Source organism: Rhincodon typus, chromosome 34 (assembly GCF_021869965.1).
Source record: "Rhincodon typus isolate 14 chromosome 34, sRhiTyp1.1, whole genome shotgun sequence".
Lineage (NCBI taxonomy): Eukaryota > Metazoa > Chordata > Chondrichthyes > Orectolobiformes > Rhincodontidae > Rhincodon > Rhincodon typus.
Genome location: NC_063365.1, coordinates 1364226 through 1376457, shown reverse-complemented (window position 1 = coordinate 1376457; position 12232 = coordinate 1364226). Strand labels below are relative to the sequence as shown.

Below are 12232 nucleotides of genomic sequence, written 5' to 3'. Positions count from 1 at the left end.
TGATCTAGTGTGTAAACAGGTATGAATAAATCTGGCGAGCGAGTCTGTGCAGCGCAGACATTTTCTCAGGAACGTCTTGGGGAATCTTGTGAAACAGGGAATACTCACTGAAGGAGCTGGATATGTTTTGCTGGTAGTTGGCAGCTTTCACAAAATGTTTGAGGTGTGTGGGTGATGGAGATAACTGCACAGCTGCCAATCAGGTTCTGGTGTTCAACTTTTGCAAAAGATGGGGCAGAGCAACCACATTCAAATGAGCTCTACATTCACCTTAATCAATGTGTTAAAAGGAGCAATAGAAAGGAATAGGGCACTATTGTTCTAAATGGAGAGATTACAGGAGGTCGATCAAAATCTAAAGGCCTATTGAATGTCCAGGTACTGTGTTGAACCATAGGATGTAGGGAAAGCAGGAGGTACTACACAATATCAGTCAGGATCCAACACCAATAGATATTTATCCATTCTTTTTGCTCCCCAACTCTTTCAATATATCAATACTGATGACATAGTGACAGTTTGCTCTTGAAAAAGTCTTATTTTTAAGTACACAGTCAGAACAGAGCACTTCTGTTAACAGAATGTCACCATCCTTCAACAGTGTTTACAGTTAGTTTGCAAAACCCTGTTGAAGCTGTTTTCCCTAGCTGTGACAGTGAGTGTATCACGCTTCATTGATGGCTTAAAACCTCAAATCTATTGTTGAAAGATTGTTTTATTAATGTTGCACATAATGTCTAACATTCAAAATATATACGGAGACCTGATTGACACAAGTTTGAAATCCTACTGGACAACATGGCTCTAGAGTTGACTATGTCAGTACTTTCCAGGGTGGTCTCCAGTCAGATGATCTTCATAACATTGAATGATTCCAGAACTCTAATGCCAGATCCTTTTACTGGTACTGATTCCATTCCGCAGTGAACTGGGCACTAGCTGACATACATTGGCTAACAGCGGGTAGGATTAGCCCAGTTGGCTGGATAGCTGGTTTACAATGCAGGGTGATGCCAAAAGGTTGGGTTCAGTTCCTGCACTGGCTGAGGTCACCATGAAGGACTGTCTTTCTCAACCTCTTCCCTCGCCTGAGGTATGGTGACCCTCAGGTTAAACCACCACCAGTCATCTCTCTCCAAAGAGAAAGCAGCCCCATGGCAGCTTTCGTTTAGCTAACAACCAAGTAGGGGCTCCATTTTAAACTTCACATTGCTTTATTTCAAATTCCGTCCTAACTGTCTGTGTAAACTCGCTCTATCTCAGGAACCTTCATGATATCTGTCATCCTCCGATTCTGAAACACTGTATGCTGCTGATTTGAATTGTTCCAGTGGTGACTGGGTTTCTCCCTGCCTGGTCCCTACACTGTCAAATTCAAATGGCACAGGAGCAGAGGAATCTGGAGGTGTGTGCGAGTGAATCAATAAAGGTAGTGGGCCAGTTGAAAAAGTGATTAATGAAGCACACAGGTTCCTAGGCCTTATACCCAGGCAGATAGAGTATAAAGGCAAGTGGGTTAAAATGAACCTTTTTAAAACAAAAGCACTGGTTGGGCCTCAAGTGGAGTATTGTGTCCAACCCTGGGCACCACACCTTAGGATGAATGTGAAGGTTTCTATCTGATCCATGCCCAATTCCTAGTCCTTCCTAACTTTTCCCATTTCTGATCGAAGGACATTGATCTGAAATGTGAACTGTGTTTTTCTCTCTGTCTACAGATGTTGTTTGACCTGCTGAGTATTTCCAGGTTTTTGTACAGATTTCGACCATCTGCAATATTCTGATTGTCAATTTGTGTTTAATTCACAGAAACTTTTCCCCCAGGAATGCCTATCCCAAAGAAACTTTTCTCACTGATGGGATTTCTGTTTGTCTCTTTTACATTTTTCATCTTCATTGCTTTCTGTTTTTTCCTGTTGCTTCCCACTCTGGTTGACATGCCCCCGTCAGTGTCCACTACTTTTCCTGCACTGTCCTTTCTTCACAAATCCAGGATAGGATTTCCCTTGCCCTCACCTTTCACCTCATCAGCCTCTACAATTGTCAGCTTGTCCTCTGCCATTTCCACCACCTCTAGGGTGGTGCTGCTACCAAATGCTACCTCTCCTGTCAGTGTACCCAGTCTGCTCCTCAATCGTCACCAAATCCCAAACCCTTCCCAAATCACTTTCCCTTGCAAGTGCAGGAGATGCAAAGCCTGCCCTTTTCAAACCCCCAAAACTCCCTCCATATGAGGTGCTGATTTACATGTATGTCTTCCATTTAATCTAATGTGTTCACTGCTCGCAATGTGACCCTGCCAACAAAGAGGGAGACCAAGCACACACTGGGGTAACCACTCTGTGAAATACCAATCTATGCTCACAAACCTGACTCCAACACATGAAGGATATCCCTGTCTTCAGCCTGCTGCACTGCTCCAGTGAGGATAAATGTAAAGTTGAGGAACAGCACCTCACCTTTCAATGAGGGATTTTACAGCTATGATGCAGTATGTAGTAAAAAGAAAGACTTAGGTTTATATAATGTTTTCACAGATGTCACAAGATGTTTTACAGCTAATGAAACACATTTTGATGTTGACCCATTGTTGTAATGACAGAACCGCAGCGGCTAATAGGTGCACAGCAAGCTTCCACACACAGCAAAGTGATAGAGTTTATGGGATGTGTTTCTCTGCTAGGGACAATAGAAGCAGGGGGCTCAGGGTGGTTGTTCTTTCCATGTTTCTCAGCCTGGGTTGTCTTGGGTGGGGGTGGCGAGTTGTCTTTGTGGCACTGGTTCTTGTTGCTTGGAATGGCAATGTCCCCATGTTAAAATTGGCCCATAAATTGACCGGGCATGGAGATTGGAGAAGGCAGACTGAGTCTTTCCCTGGCGAGGTGCATCCGTGGGCCTGTCTGAGGAGGACAGCCCCTGGGCACCGCTCGGATCAGGGCATCCCTGAGATTTTTAGAAATCCCTTTGTGGGATGGGGTGTCACAGGAATTTCCAATTACCTTTGAGTAGAGTAGCTTGCTGGGCCATTTCAGAGTCAACCACCTTGTGGCCGTTGGTCTGGAGTCCCATGTAGGTCAGACCAGATAAGGATGGCAGACTTCCTTTTCGCAAAGGCATTAGTGAACCAGATGGGCTTTTAATAACAGTCAACAATAGTTTTGTCCCTATTACTGCAACTAATTTTCAATTTCAGATTTCTTAATTGAATTTATGTACCACTAGCGGCTGCAGGATGATTTGAACCTCTTTCTTTGATGTATTAGCCTGAAGTTCTAGATTCCCAGGCTGGTGACATTACTGTCACACCAACATCACCCACATTGTTTGAGAGGGGGGCAAGAGGGACCCCCCTGTGGAAGAAATATGGTGGGGGGGAGGCCCTGGAGCAGAAGACGGCATGTCGGGAGGAGGCAATTAAGATGATTCCCAAACCCTAGAATATTCTGAGAGGGAGAAGCATACATTAACCTCTTTTACTGAGGTTGCTCCTGTCCTACAAACAGGCGGCTGGAGGAAACTAGCCTAGCATTCACTCTACAGGAGCTCACACCACACTAGGTTATCGAAGCCTGGTGGCTTGGTAATAACCGCTGGCACATAGACTGTGTCGGAGACGAGCTCTCCTTCATGTGTTGCTGCTGTTCACTGCTGGGAACAACCTGTGAAGCAGAACATAATCACCTGGAGGGTAGTCGACACAAACATTCTTTGAAGAATTCCCCCTCATTAACTGGCCTTAATTGTTGCAGGGTTCCACTGATGTTCTTGTAAAATATTTGATCAAAGGAGGGCCCACATTCCTCTCCAGCTGTGACTGGTATTGACAGGTGTCTGCTGGGAACTTGACTTCCTGAAACATCGCCTGTTAAAGTATCAAAGCACAGGCCGGAAACTGCAACAAACACAAAGTAAAAGGGATGCATTAAAGTGTGAAACAGCCCAGTGAATAGCCCAGTGGGAGAGGCAAGCTCCCGCTCCTCACTTTGCAGCTTCAGTGAGCTGCTGGCGAAGTGTAAATGTTAAAACTTACCACAATGTCCTGCATTGTTCTGATTCACATAGATGTCTGTAATGTTCCAGATGCTGATTTCTATAGGATTATTGAAGAGCCCTGCTTTCCTGCATTTGCATTTGGGCCTCTGGCCTGCTTATGAAACACACGGGTCCTGGGTTTGAAAGTCAATGGTTGAAAGACTGGAGTACAAAGCATAGGGCGGTGCTGAAGGAGTGCTGCACTGTCAAAGGGTGCCTCGTTCTGAGGTAAATGCTAAACCTAAGCCCTTCCTTTGCCTGCCCATTGTCTGGATTTAAGACATTATGGCACAATTTGGAGGGGGGGCAGGGGAATTCTGTCCATATTCCTGGGACCAATATTTATCCCTCAAATAGATATCCCTCAGCTCTCAATCTATCTGCCTATAAATTCTGAGTCTGCGGGCTTTTCTCTCTCACTGCACCTGATGAGGGGACTGCGCTCCAAAAGCTTGTGATTTGGAATATACCTGTTGGACTATAACCTGGTGTTGTGTGCCTTCTAACTTTATCCCTCAAACAAGCATTTCAATGCTCATTGACCAAGCCAGTGAAGGCTAATTGGGCCGAATGGCTGCCTCCTGCACTGTAACAATCCTGTGATCATGAAGAATAGATAATCCAGTCATTATCACATTGCTGTGTGTGGGAGCTTGCTGTGCACCATTTCCATTTCTGAATTCACAGTAGTAGACATAGCTCAGAAATATGTCATTGGCTGTGAAGCACCTGGAGCATAATTAGGCCATTCAGTCAGGGTGGATAAATTTCTCAACCTCCTTCCGCCATCTCCCTGTCATCCTTGATCCCCTAACTAACCAAAAACCTATCTCTGTCTTGAATATACTCAATGAGTTGATCTCCACAGCCCCCTGAGTTCCACAGATTAACCAGCTTCTGGCTGAAGAAACTCCTCCTCATCTCAGTTTGGAAGTGTCGTTCCTTCACTCTGAGATCTTGGGTCCTAGTCTCTCCTGCCAGTGGAAACATCTTCTCCACGTCCAGTCTATCCAGGCCTCTCAGTCTCCTGTAAATTTCAATGAGATCCCCTTCATCCTTGTAAACTCCATTGAGCACAGACTCAGAGTCCTCAACCACTCCTCATATGACAAGCCCTTCGTCCCCGGGATCATTCTTGTAAACCTGCTCCGGACTCTCTCCAACGCCAACATATTCTTCTTTAGATAAGGCCCAAAACTGCTCACAATATTTCAAATACGGTCTGACCAGAGCCTCATACAGCCTCAGCAGTACCTCTCTGCTCTTGTATTCTAGCCCTCTTGAAATGAACACTAACATTGCATTTGCCAACTGAACCTGCATGTTATCCTTAAGAAAAACCTGAACTCAGACTCCCAAGTCCCTTTTTGCTTCAGACTTCTGAAGTCTTTCCCCATTGAAAAAATAGTCTACAACTCTGTTTTTCCTACCAAAGTGCATAACCTCACACTTTTGCACACTATATTCCAATTGCCACTTCTTTACCCACTCTCCAAGCCCGTTCAAGTCCTTCTGCAGTCTCACTGCTTCCACAACACCACCTGTCCCTCCTATCTTTGTGTCATCTGCAAACTTAGCAACATGCCTTCAGTTCCTTCATCCAGATCATTAATGTGTAGCATGAATCTTGAAAATAACCCTTTTTTCCCCACTCTCTGCCTTCTGCCAGTCAGTCAATCCTCTATCCATGGCAGTGCCTTGCTCCTAACACCATGGGCTCTTATCTTATTTAGCAGCCCCCTGTACAGCATCTAGAGTCATTGAGACATATAGCACAGAAACAGATCCTTTGGACCAACTCGTCCATGCCGACCAGGTTTCCCAAGCTAAACTAGTGCCATTTGCTTGTGTTTGGCCCATATCCCTGGAGACCTTTCCTTTTCATGTACTGTCCAAATGTCTATTAAACGTTGTAATGGTACCTTCATCTTCCACTTACTCTGGCAGGTCATTCCACATACAAACCATCCTCTGTGTGAAAACGTTGCCGTTCAGGTGCCTTTTAAATCTTCTTCTTCTCACCTTAAAAATATGCCCTCTAGTTTTCAACCCCCCTACCCTAGGGAAAAGATCTTTGCTATTCACATTATCTATGCTTCTCATGATTTTATTAACCTTGCTAAGGCCACTCCTCAACATTCGATGCTCCAGTGAAAAATACCCAGCTTATCCAGCCTGTCCTTGTAACTCAAACCCTCCAGTCCCACTAACATCCTTGTAAATCTTTTCTGCACCCCCTCCAATTTAATAATACCCTTCATGTAGCAGGGCAACCAGAACTGTACATAGTACTCTAAGAGTTGGCTCACTAATGTTCTGTACAACTGTAACATGAAGTCCCAATTCCTGTACTTAATGGTCTGTGCAGTGAAGGCAAGCATGTTAAACACCTTCTTAACCACCCTGTCTACCTGTGACGCAACCGTCAAACAATTACCTGAACGCCTAGGTCTCTCTGTTTGACAATAGTGTCCAGGATCCTAACGTTAATTATGTAAGTCCTGCCCTTGTTTGTCTTACCAAAATGCAACATCTCACATTTATCCAAATTAAACTCCATCTGCCACTATTCAGCCTATTGGCCCAATTGATCAAGATTCCTTTGTAATCTTAGATAATTTTTTTCACCATCGACTATACCGCCAGTTTTGGTGTCATCTGCAAACTTACTAACCATGCTTCCTAAATTCTCATCAAAATCGTTTATATAAATGACAAAACAACAGTGGACCCAGCACCGATCCCTGCGGAACACCGCTGGTCACAGTCCTCCAATCCAAGGAACAAACTCCGCCACCTCTCTTTGTCTTCTACCAGCAAGCCAATTTTGTATCCAATTGGCAAGCTCTCCTTGAAACCCATATGATCTGACTGTACTAACCAGTCTACCATGCAGAACCTTGTCAAAGGCCTTGCTAAAGTCCGTGTAGACAATGTCTGTCACTCTGCCCTCATCTATCTTGCAGTTAGAATCAGGTGAATTCGTAATGGACAACAGAGATGGCAGACCAGTTGAACAAATACTTTGGATCTGTCTTCACTAAGGAGAACACAAATAATCTTCAGGAAATGCTGGGGGACAGAGGATCAAGTGTAAAGGAGGAACTGAAGGAAATCCTTGTTAGTCAGGAACAAAAACAAAGTTGCTGGAAAAGCCCAGCAGGTCTGGCAGCATCTGTGAAGGAGAAAACAGAGTTAACGTTTCAGGTCTGGTGACCCTGCCTCAGAACTGATGGTGGCTGGGAAAACGTCAGTTTATATGCAGAAAATAGGGACGGGGTGGGGTAGGGAGTAAATGAAAGGATAGAGCCCAAAGAGAGAGAAAGACAGTTGGACAGACAAAGGAGTTGCTAACGATCAGACTGGGAGGGTGAATAGTTGTTAATGGGGACTGTTAGTGACTAACAACAGGGAGTGTGTAATGGCAGGCTATGTGGTAACAAGGCCTGGTGTGTGGGGTGGGGGGCTGGGACATGGGAGAGTTTAGGCCCTAAAATGATTGAACTCAATATTGAGTCCGGAGGGCTGTAGGGACCCCAAGCGGAAAATGAGGTGTTGTTCCTCCAGCTTGCGTTGGGTTCTTATTAGTCAGGAAGTGGTATTGGGGAAATTGATGGGATTAAAACACGATAAATCCCCTGGGCCTGATGCTCTGTATCCCAGAGTACTTAAGGAAGTGGCCCTAGAAATAATGGATGCACTCATGATCATTTTCCAGCATTCTGTAGACTCTGCAAGAGTTCCAATGGACTGGAGGGTAGCTAATGTAACTCCACGTTTTAAAAAAGGACAGAGAGAGAAAACAGGCAATTAGAGGCCAGTTAGCCTGACATCAACAGTCGGGAAAATTGCTGGAGTCAATTATTAAGGATGTAATAACTGAGCATTTGGAAAGCAGTGACAGAATTTGTCCTGGTCAGCATGGATTCACTAAAGGGTCTTCATGCGTGACAAATCTTCTGGAATTTTTTGAACATGTAACCAGTAGAGTAGCCAGTAGTGAATCCATAGATGTTGTGTATCTGGACTTTCAAAAGGCTTTTGACAAGATTCTACACAGATTAGTAAAGAAAGTTAAAGGTCATGGTATCAGAGGTAATGTATTAACATGGATAGAGAACTGGTTGGCAGACGGAAAGCGGAGAGTTGGAATAAACGGGTTGTTTTCAGACTGGCGGCCAGTGACGAATGGGGTGCCTCAGGATTCAGTGCTGCGACCCCAGCGGTTCACAATATCCATTAACGATTTGGACAGAGGAATTGAATGTCATATCTCCAAGTTTGCAGACAGCACTAGGCCAGGTGGCAGTGTGTGCTGTGAGGAGGATGCTAAGAGGCTGATTGGGCAAATACTTGGCAAATGCAATATAATGTGGATAAATGTGAAGTTATCCAGTTTGGTCATAAAAACAGGAAGGCAGATTATTATTTAAATGGTGGCTGTTTAGGAAAAGGCGAGATGGAACTAGACCTGGGTGTCATGGTGGAACAGTCACTGAAGGTTGGCATGAGGGTGCAGCAGGCAGTGAGAAAAGCTAATGGCATGCTGGCCTTCATAGCGAGAGGGTTTGAGTATTGGAGTCAGGATGTCTTGCTGCCATTATACAGGGTCTTAGTGAGGCCACACCCTGAGTATTGTGTGCAGTTTTGGTCTCCTAGTCTGAGGAAAGACATTCTTGCTACTGAAGGAGTCCAGCGAAGGTTCACCAGACTGATTCCCGGGATGGCAGGACTGATATATGAGGAAAGACTGGATCGACTGGGCTTGTACTCACTGGTATTTAGAAAAATGAGCAGGGATCTCATAGTAACAAATAAAATCCTGATGGGACTGGACAGGCTAGATGCAGGAAGAATGTTCCTGATGTTGGGGAAGTCCAGAACTAGGGGTCACAGTCTAAGAATAAGTGGTAAGCCATTCAGGACTGAGATGAGGAAGAATTTCTTCACTCAGAGAGTTGTGAAGCTGTGGAATTATCTCCCACAGGAATCTGTTGAGGCCAGTTCATTAGATATATTCAAGAGAGAGCTGGACATGGCCTTTGAGGCTAAAGGGATCAAGGGGTATGGAGAGAAAGCGGGAGTGGGATACTGAGATTGTATGATCAGCCATGATCATATTGAATGGTCATGCAGGCTCGAAGGGCTGAATGGCCTACTCCTGCACCTATTTTTTATATTTCTATGATTCACATCCTCAAAAATCTCAATGAGATTTGTGAGAGAAGATTTCTCATGCTGCGTATCCCTAATCAGTCCTTGACTCTCCAAATGCATGTAAATCCTGTCTTCTCAGAATCCCTTCCAACAACATAACCACTACTGATGTCAGACTCACCAGTCGAAAGTTCCCAGACTTCTCATTGCAGCCTTTCTTAGATAAAGACACAACATTAGCCACTTTCCGGTCTTCCGGCACCTCACCTATGGCTTTCAATGATACAAATACCTCCTGCAATTTCTTTCCTAGCTTCCCATAATGTCCTGGGATACACTTGATCAGGTCCTGGACATTTATCTATTTTTAAGCTTTTTAAGACCTCCAACACCCCCTCTTCTGTAATGTGGACTGTTTTCAAGACATCAATATTTATTTCCCGAGTTCCCTAGCTTCCATGTCTTTCTTCTCACTGATGCAAAATATTTGATTTGTATCTCTCCTGACTCCTGTGATTCCACACATAGACGACCTTGTTGATCTTTAAGGGGTCCTATTCTCTCCCCAGTTGCTCTTTTGCTCTTAATGTACTTGTCGCATCTCTTTGTATTATCCTTAGTCATATCTGCCAAGGCTATCTCATATCCTCTTTCTGTCCGCCTGATTTCCATCTTAAGAATGCCACTACACCCTTTATACTCTTCAAAAGATTCACTCGATCCCAGGTGTCCATGACTGACAAATGTCTCTTTCTTATTCTTGACTAGAGCCTCAATTTCTCTATTCATTCATTGTTCCCTACTCCTATCAGCCTTACCATTCACCCTAACAGGAACATACTGCCCCCGAATTCGTGTTATCTCACATTTGAGAACCTCTTCCTGTAATCTCTCAACGCACTGTCAGTCCGGAATTAAACATCCCTCGTCCTCTCCATCTCATCCCACCCAATCCCATCAGAATGTCCTTCTATCCCTTCCTTAATAGTATGTTTAATGTGCTCCCTCCTCGATGCCCATCATTTAAAAGGTCTCATTTTGTTTTGCAGCCTGTGGTGAAAGCTTGCAGGACTCAATTGGGAACTTTTCAACCCCAGGCTTTCCGAATGGGTATCCAACTTTCTCTCATTGTGTTTGGAGAATATCGGTGACACCAGGAGAGAAGGTGAGACTGTAGCGGATACTAGTACCTGTTGGGCTGTTGGCCTCTTGCTGTTTCCTGGCTGTTACGTGAGATGTGGATCAACTGAGTCTCGGTGCAAATGGGTTAGGGCACACAATGGAAAATAGCCACATACTGGGCAATGGGCAAAAAGCTGGCAGCTGTAGTGCCATTGTGAGCTGGTTATGTGTAGTTCACACAGTAATTGGTAGCTCGAGGCTTTGTCCTTCCAATTGATCCGTTTCCCCAGTTCCCAGATTTGTAAGGGACAGTTCAGCATATCAAAACATTCCTGGCAGGGGCTTATCACCACTGAGATAAATAATCCCCTAAATTTCACTAAATTTGCCATTTGAGTTGAAGTAATATTTTGGGATTATTTGTCCCATCACAAGATTTCATCACCCCACAGAGTCACACTCAGCCCATTCCTACTTCAGATCCAAATCTGCCCAGTCTCCATTCACAGTGGCTCACACTCTCAGTATAAATCTGTCCAGATCCCATTCTCAGCATTTCAATGGAATATATTAAAAATCAGCAGGTTGTGAAAGGTGCGGATGTTTGCTGCAGTAGAACACCTCCTATGCTCCCTAGCAACAAAACGGAGGGTTCAGCATCATCAACTCATAGGAGAAGTGAATTCCTCCCAACAAGTCTTTCTCACTCACCCCATCAAACACTCCCAGGACAGAGACAGTGTGGAGTTTGGTACAGACTCGAGCTCTCTCTACATTGGACGTGTCCAACCTTTTGGTGAGGGTGGGCGAGATCAGATTTCAAGTTTCTCTCTCACCCTGCTGGTGGTTTGCAGTGAGCTAATTTTGGGAAGATAAGGTTTGGCATAACAGCAAACATTAATTTGAGAGGAAAAGCAATTCTGAAGCAATAAATGAATGTATAATTCGTAAGTAAAAACCGAAAGAACTGCGGATGCTGTAAATCAGGAACAAAAACAAAGTTGCTGGAAAAGCTCAGCAGGTCTGGCAGCATCTGTGAAGACAAAATCAGAGTTAATGTTTTAGGTCCGGTAACCCTTCCTCAGAACAGGTCTGAGGAAGGTCACCGGACCTGAAATGTTAACTCTGATTTTTTTCTTCACAGATGCTCCCAGACCTACTGACCTTTTCCAGCAACTTTGTTTTTCTTCCTGTATAATTCATAAGAATGACAATTAAAAAAGGGCCAAGGAGCAGAGCGAACAATTAAGACCTTTTTTTTACCAACTCTGTTAACAAGAAGTGTTTTGGAAAAACAGACTAGGCTGCAGATCTTTATCACCACGAAAGGGGTGGGTGTAAGAGATAACAAGGTATAGAGCTGGATGAACACAGCAGGCCAAGCAGCATCAGAGGAGCAGGAAAGCTGATGTTTCGGGCCTAGACCCTTCTTCAGAAATGGGGGAGGGGAAGGGGGTTCTGAAATAAATAGGGAGAGAGGGGGAGGCGGATGGAAGGAGAAGATAGGTGGAGAGGAGACAGACAGGTCAAAGAGGCGGGGGTGGAGCCAGTAAAGGTGAGTGTAAGTGGGGAGTTAGGGAGGGGATAGGTCAGTCCAGGGAGGACGGACAGGTCAAGGGGGTGGGATGAGGCTAGAAGGTAGGAGATGGGGGACGGGCTTGAGGTGGGAGGAGGGGATAGGTGGGAGGAAGGACAGGTTAGGGAGGCGGGGACAAGCTGGGCTGGTCTTGGGATGCGGTAGGGGGAGGGGAGATTTTGAAGCTTGTGAAATCCACATTGATACCATTGGGCTGCAGGGTTCCCAAGCAAAATATGAGATGCTGTTCCTGCAACCTTCGGGTGGCATCGTTGTGGCACTGCAAAAGGCCCAGGATGGACATGTCGTCTGAGGAATGGGAGAGGGAGTTGAAATGGTTCGTGA

The 12232-nt window shown here is 44.9% G+C and overlaps 1 protein-coding gene across 1 annotated transcript in view; it reads left to right on the top strand.

Moving 5' to 3' along the window:
- The window catches only part of LOC109922418 (tolloid-like protein 2), a 139251-nt gene that overhangs the window by 82229 nt on the left and 44790 nt on the right, over nt 1-12232 (top strand). The window contains exon 9 of the mRNA XM_048616278.1: nt 10239-10354. Coding sequence (XP_048472235.1) covers nt 10239-10354 — 116 coding nt within the window. The remainder of the gene's footprint in view (nt 1-10238; nt 10355-12232) is intronic.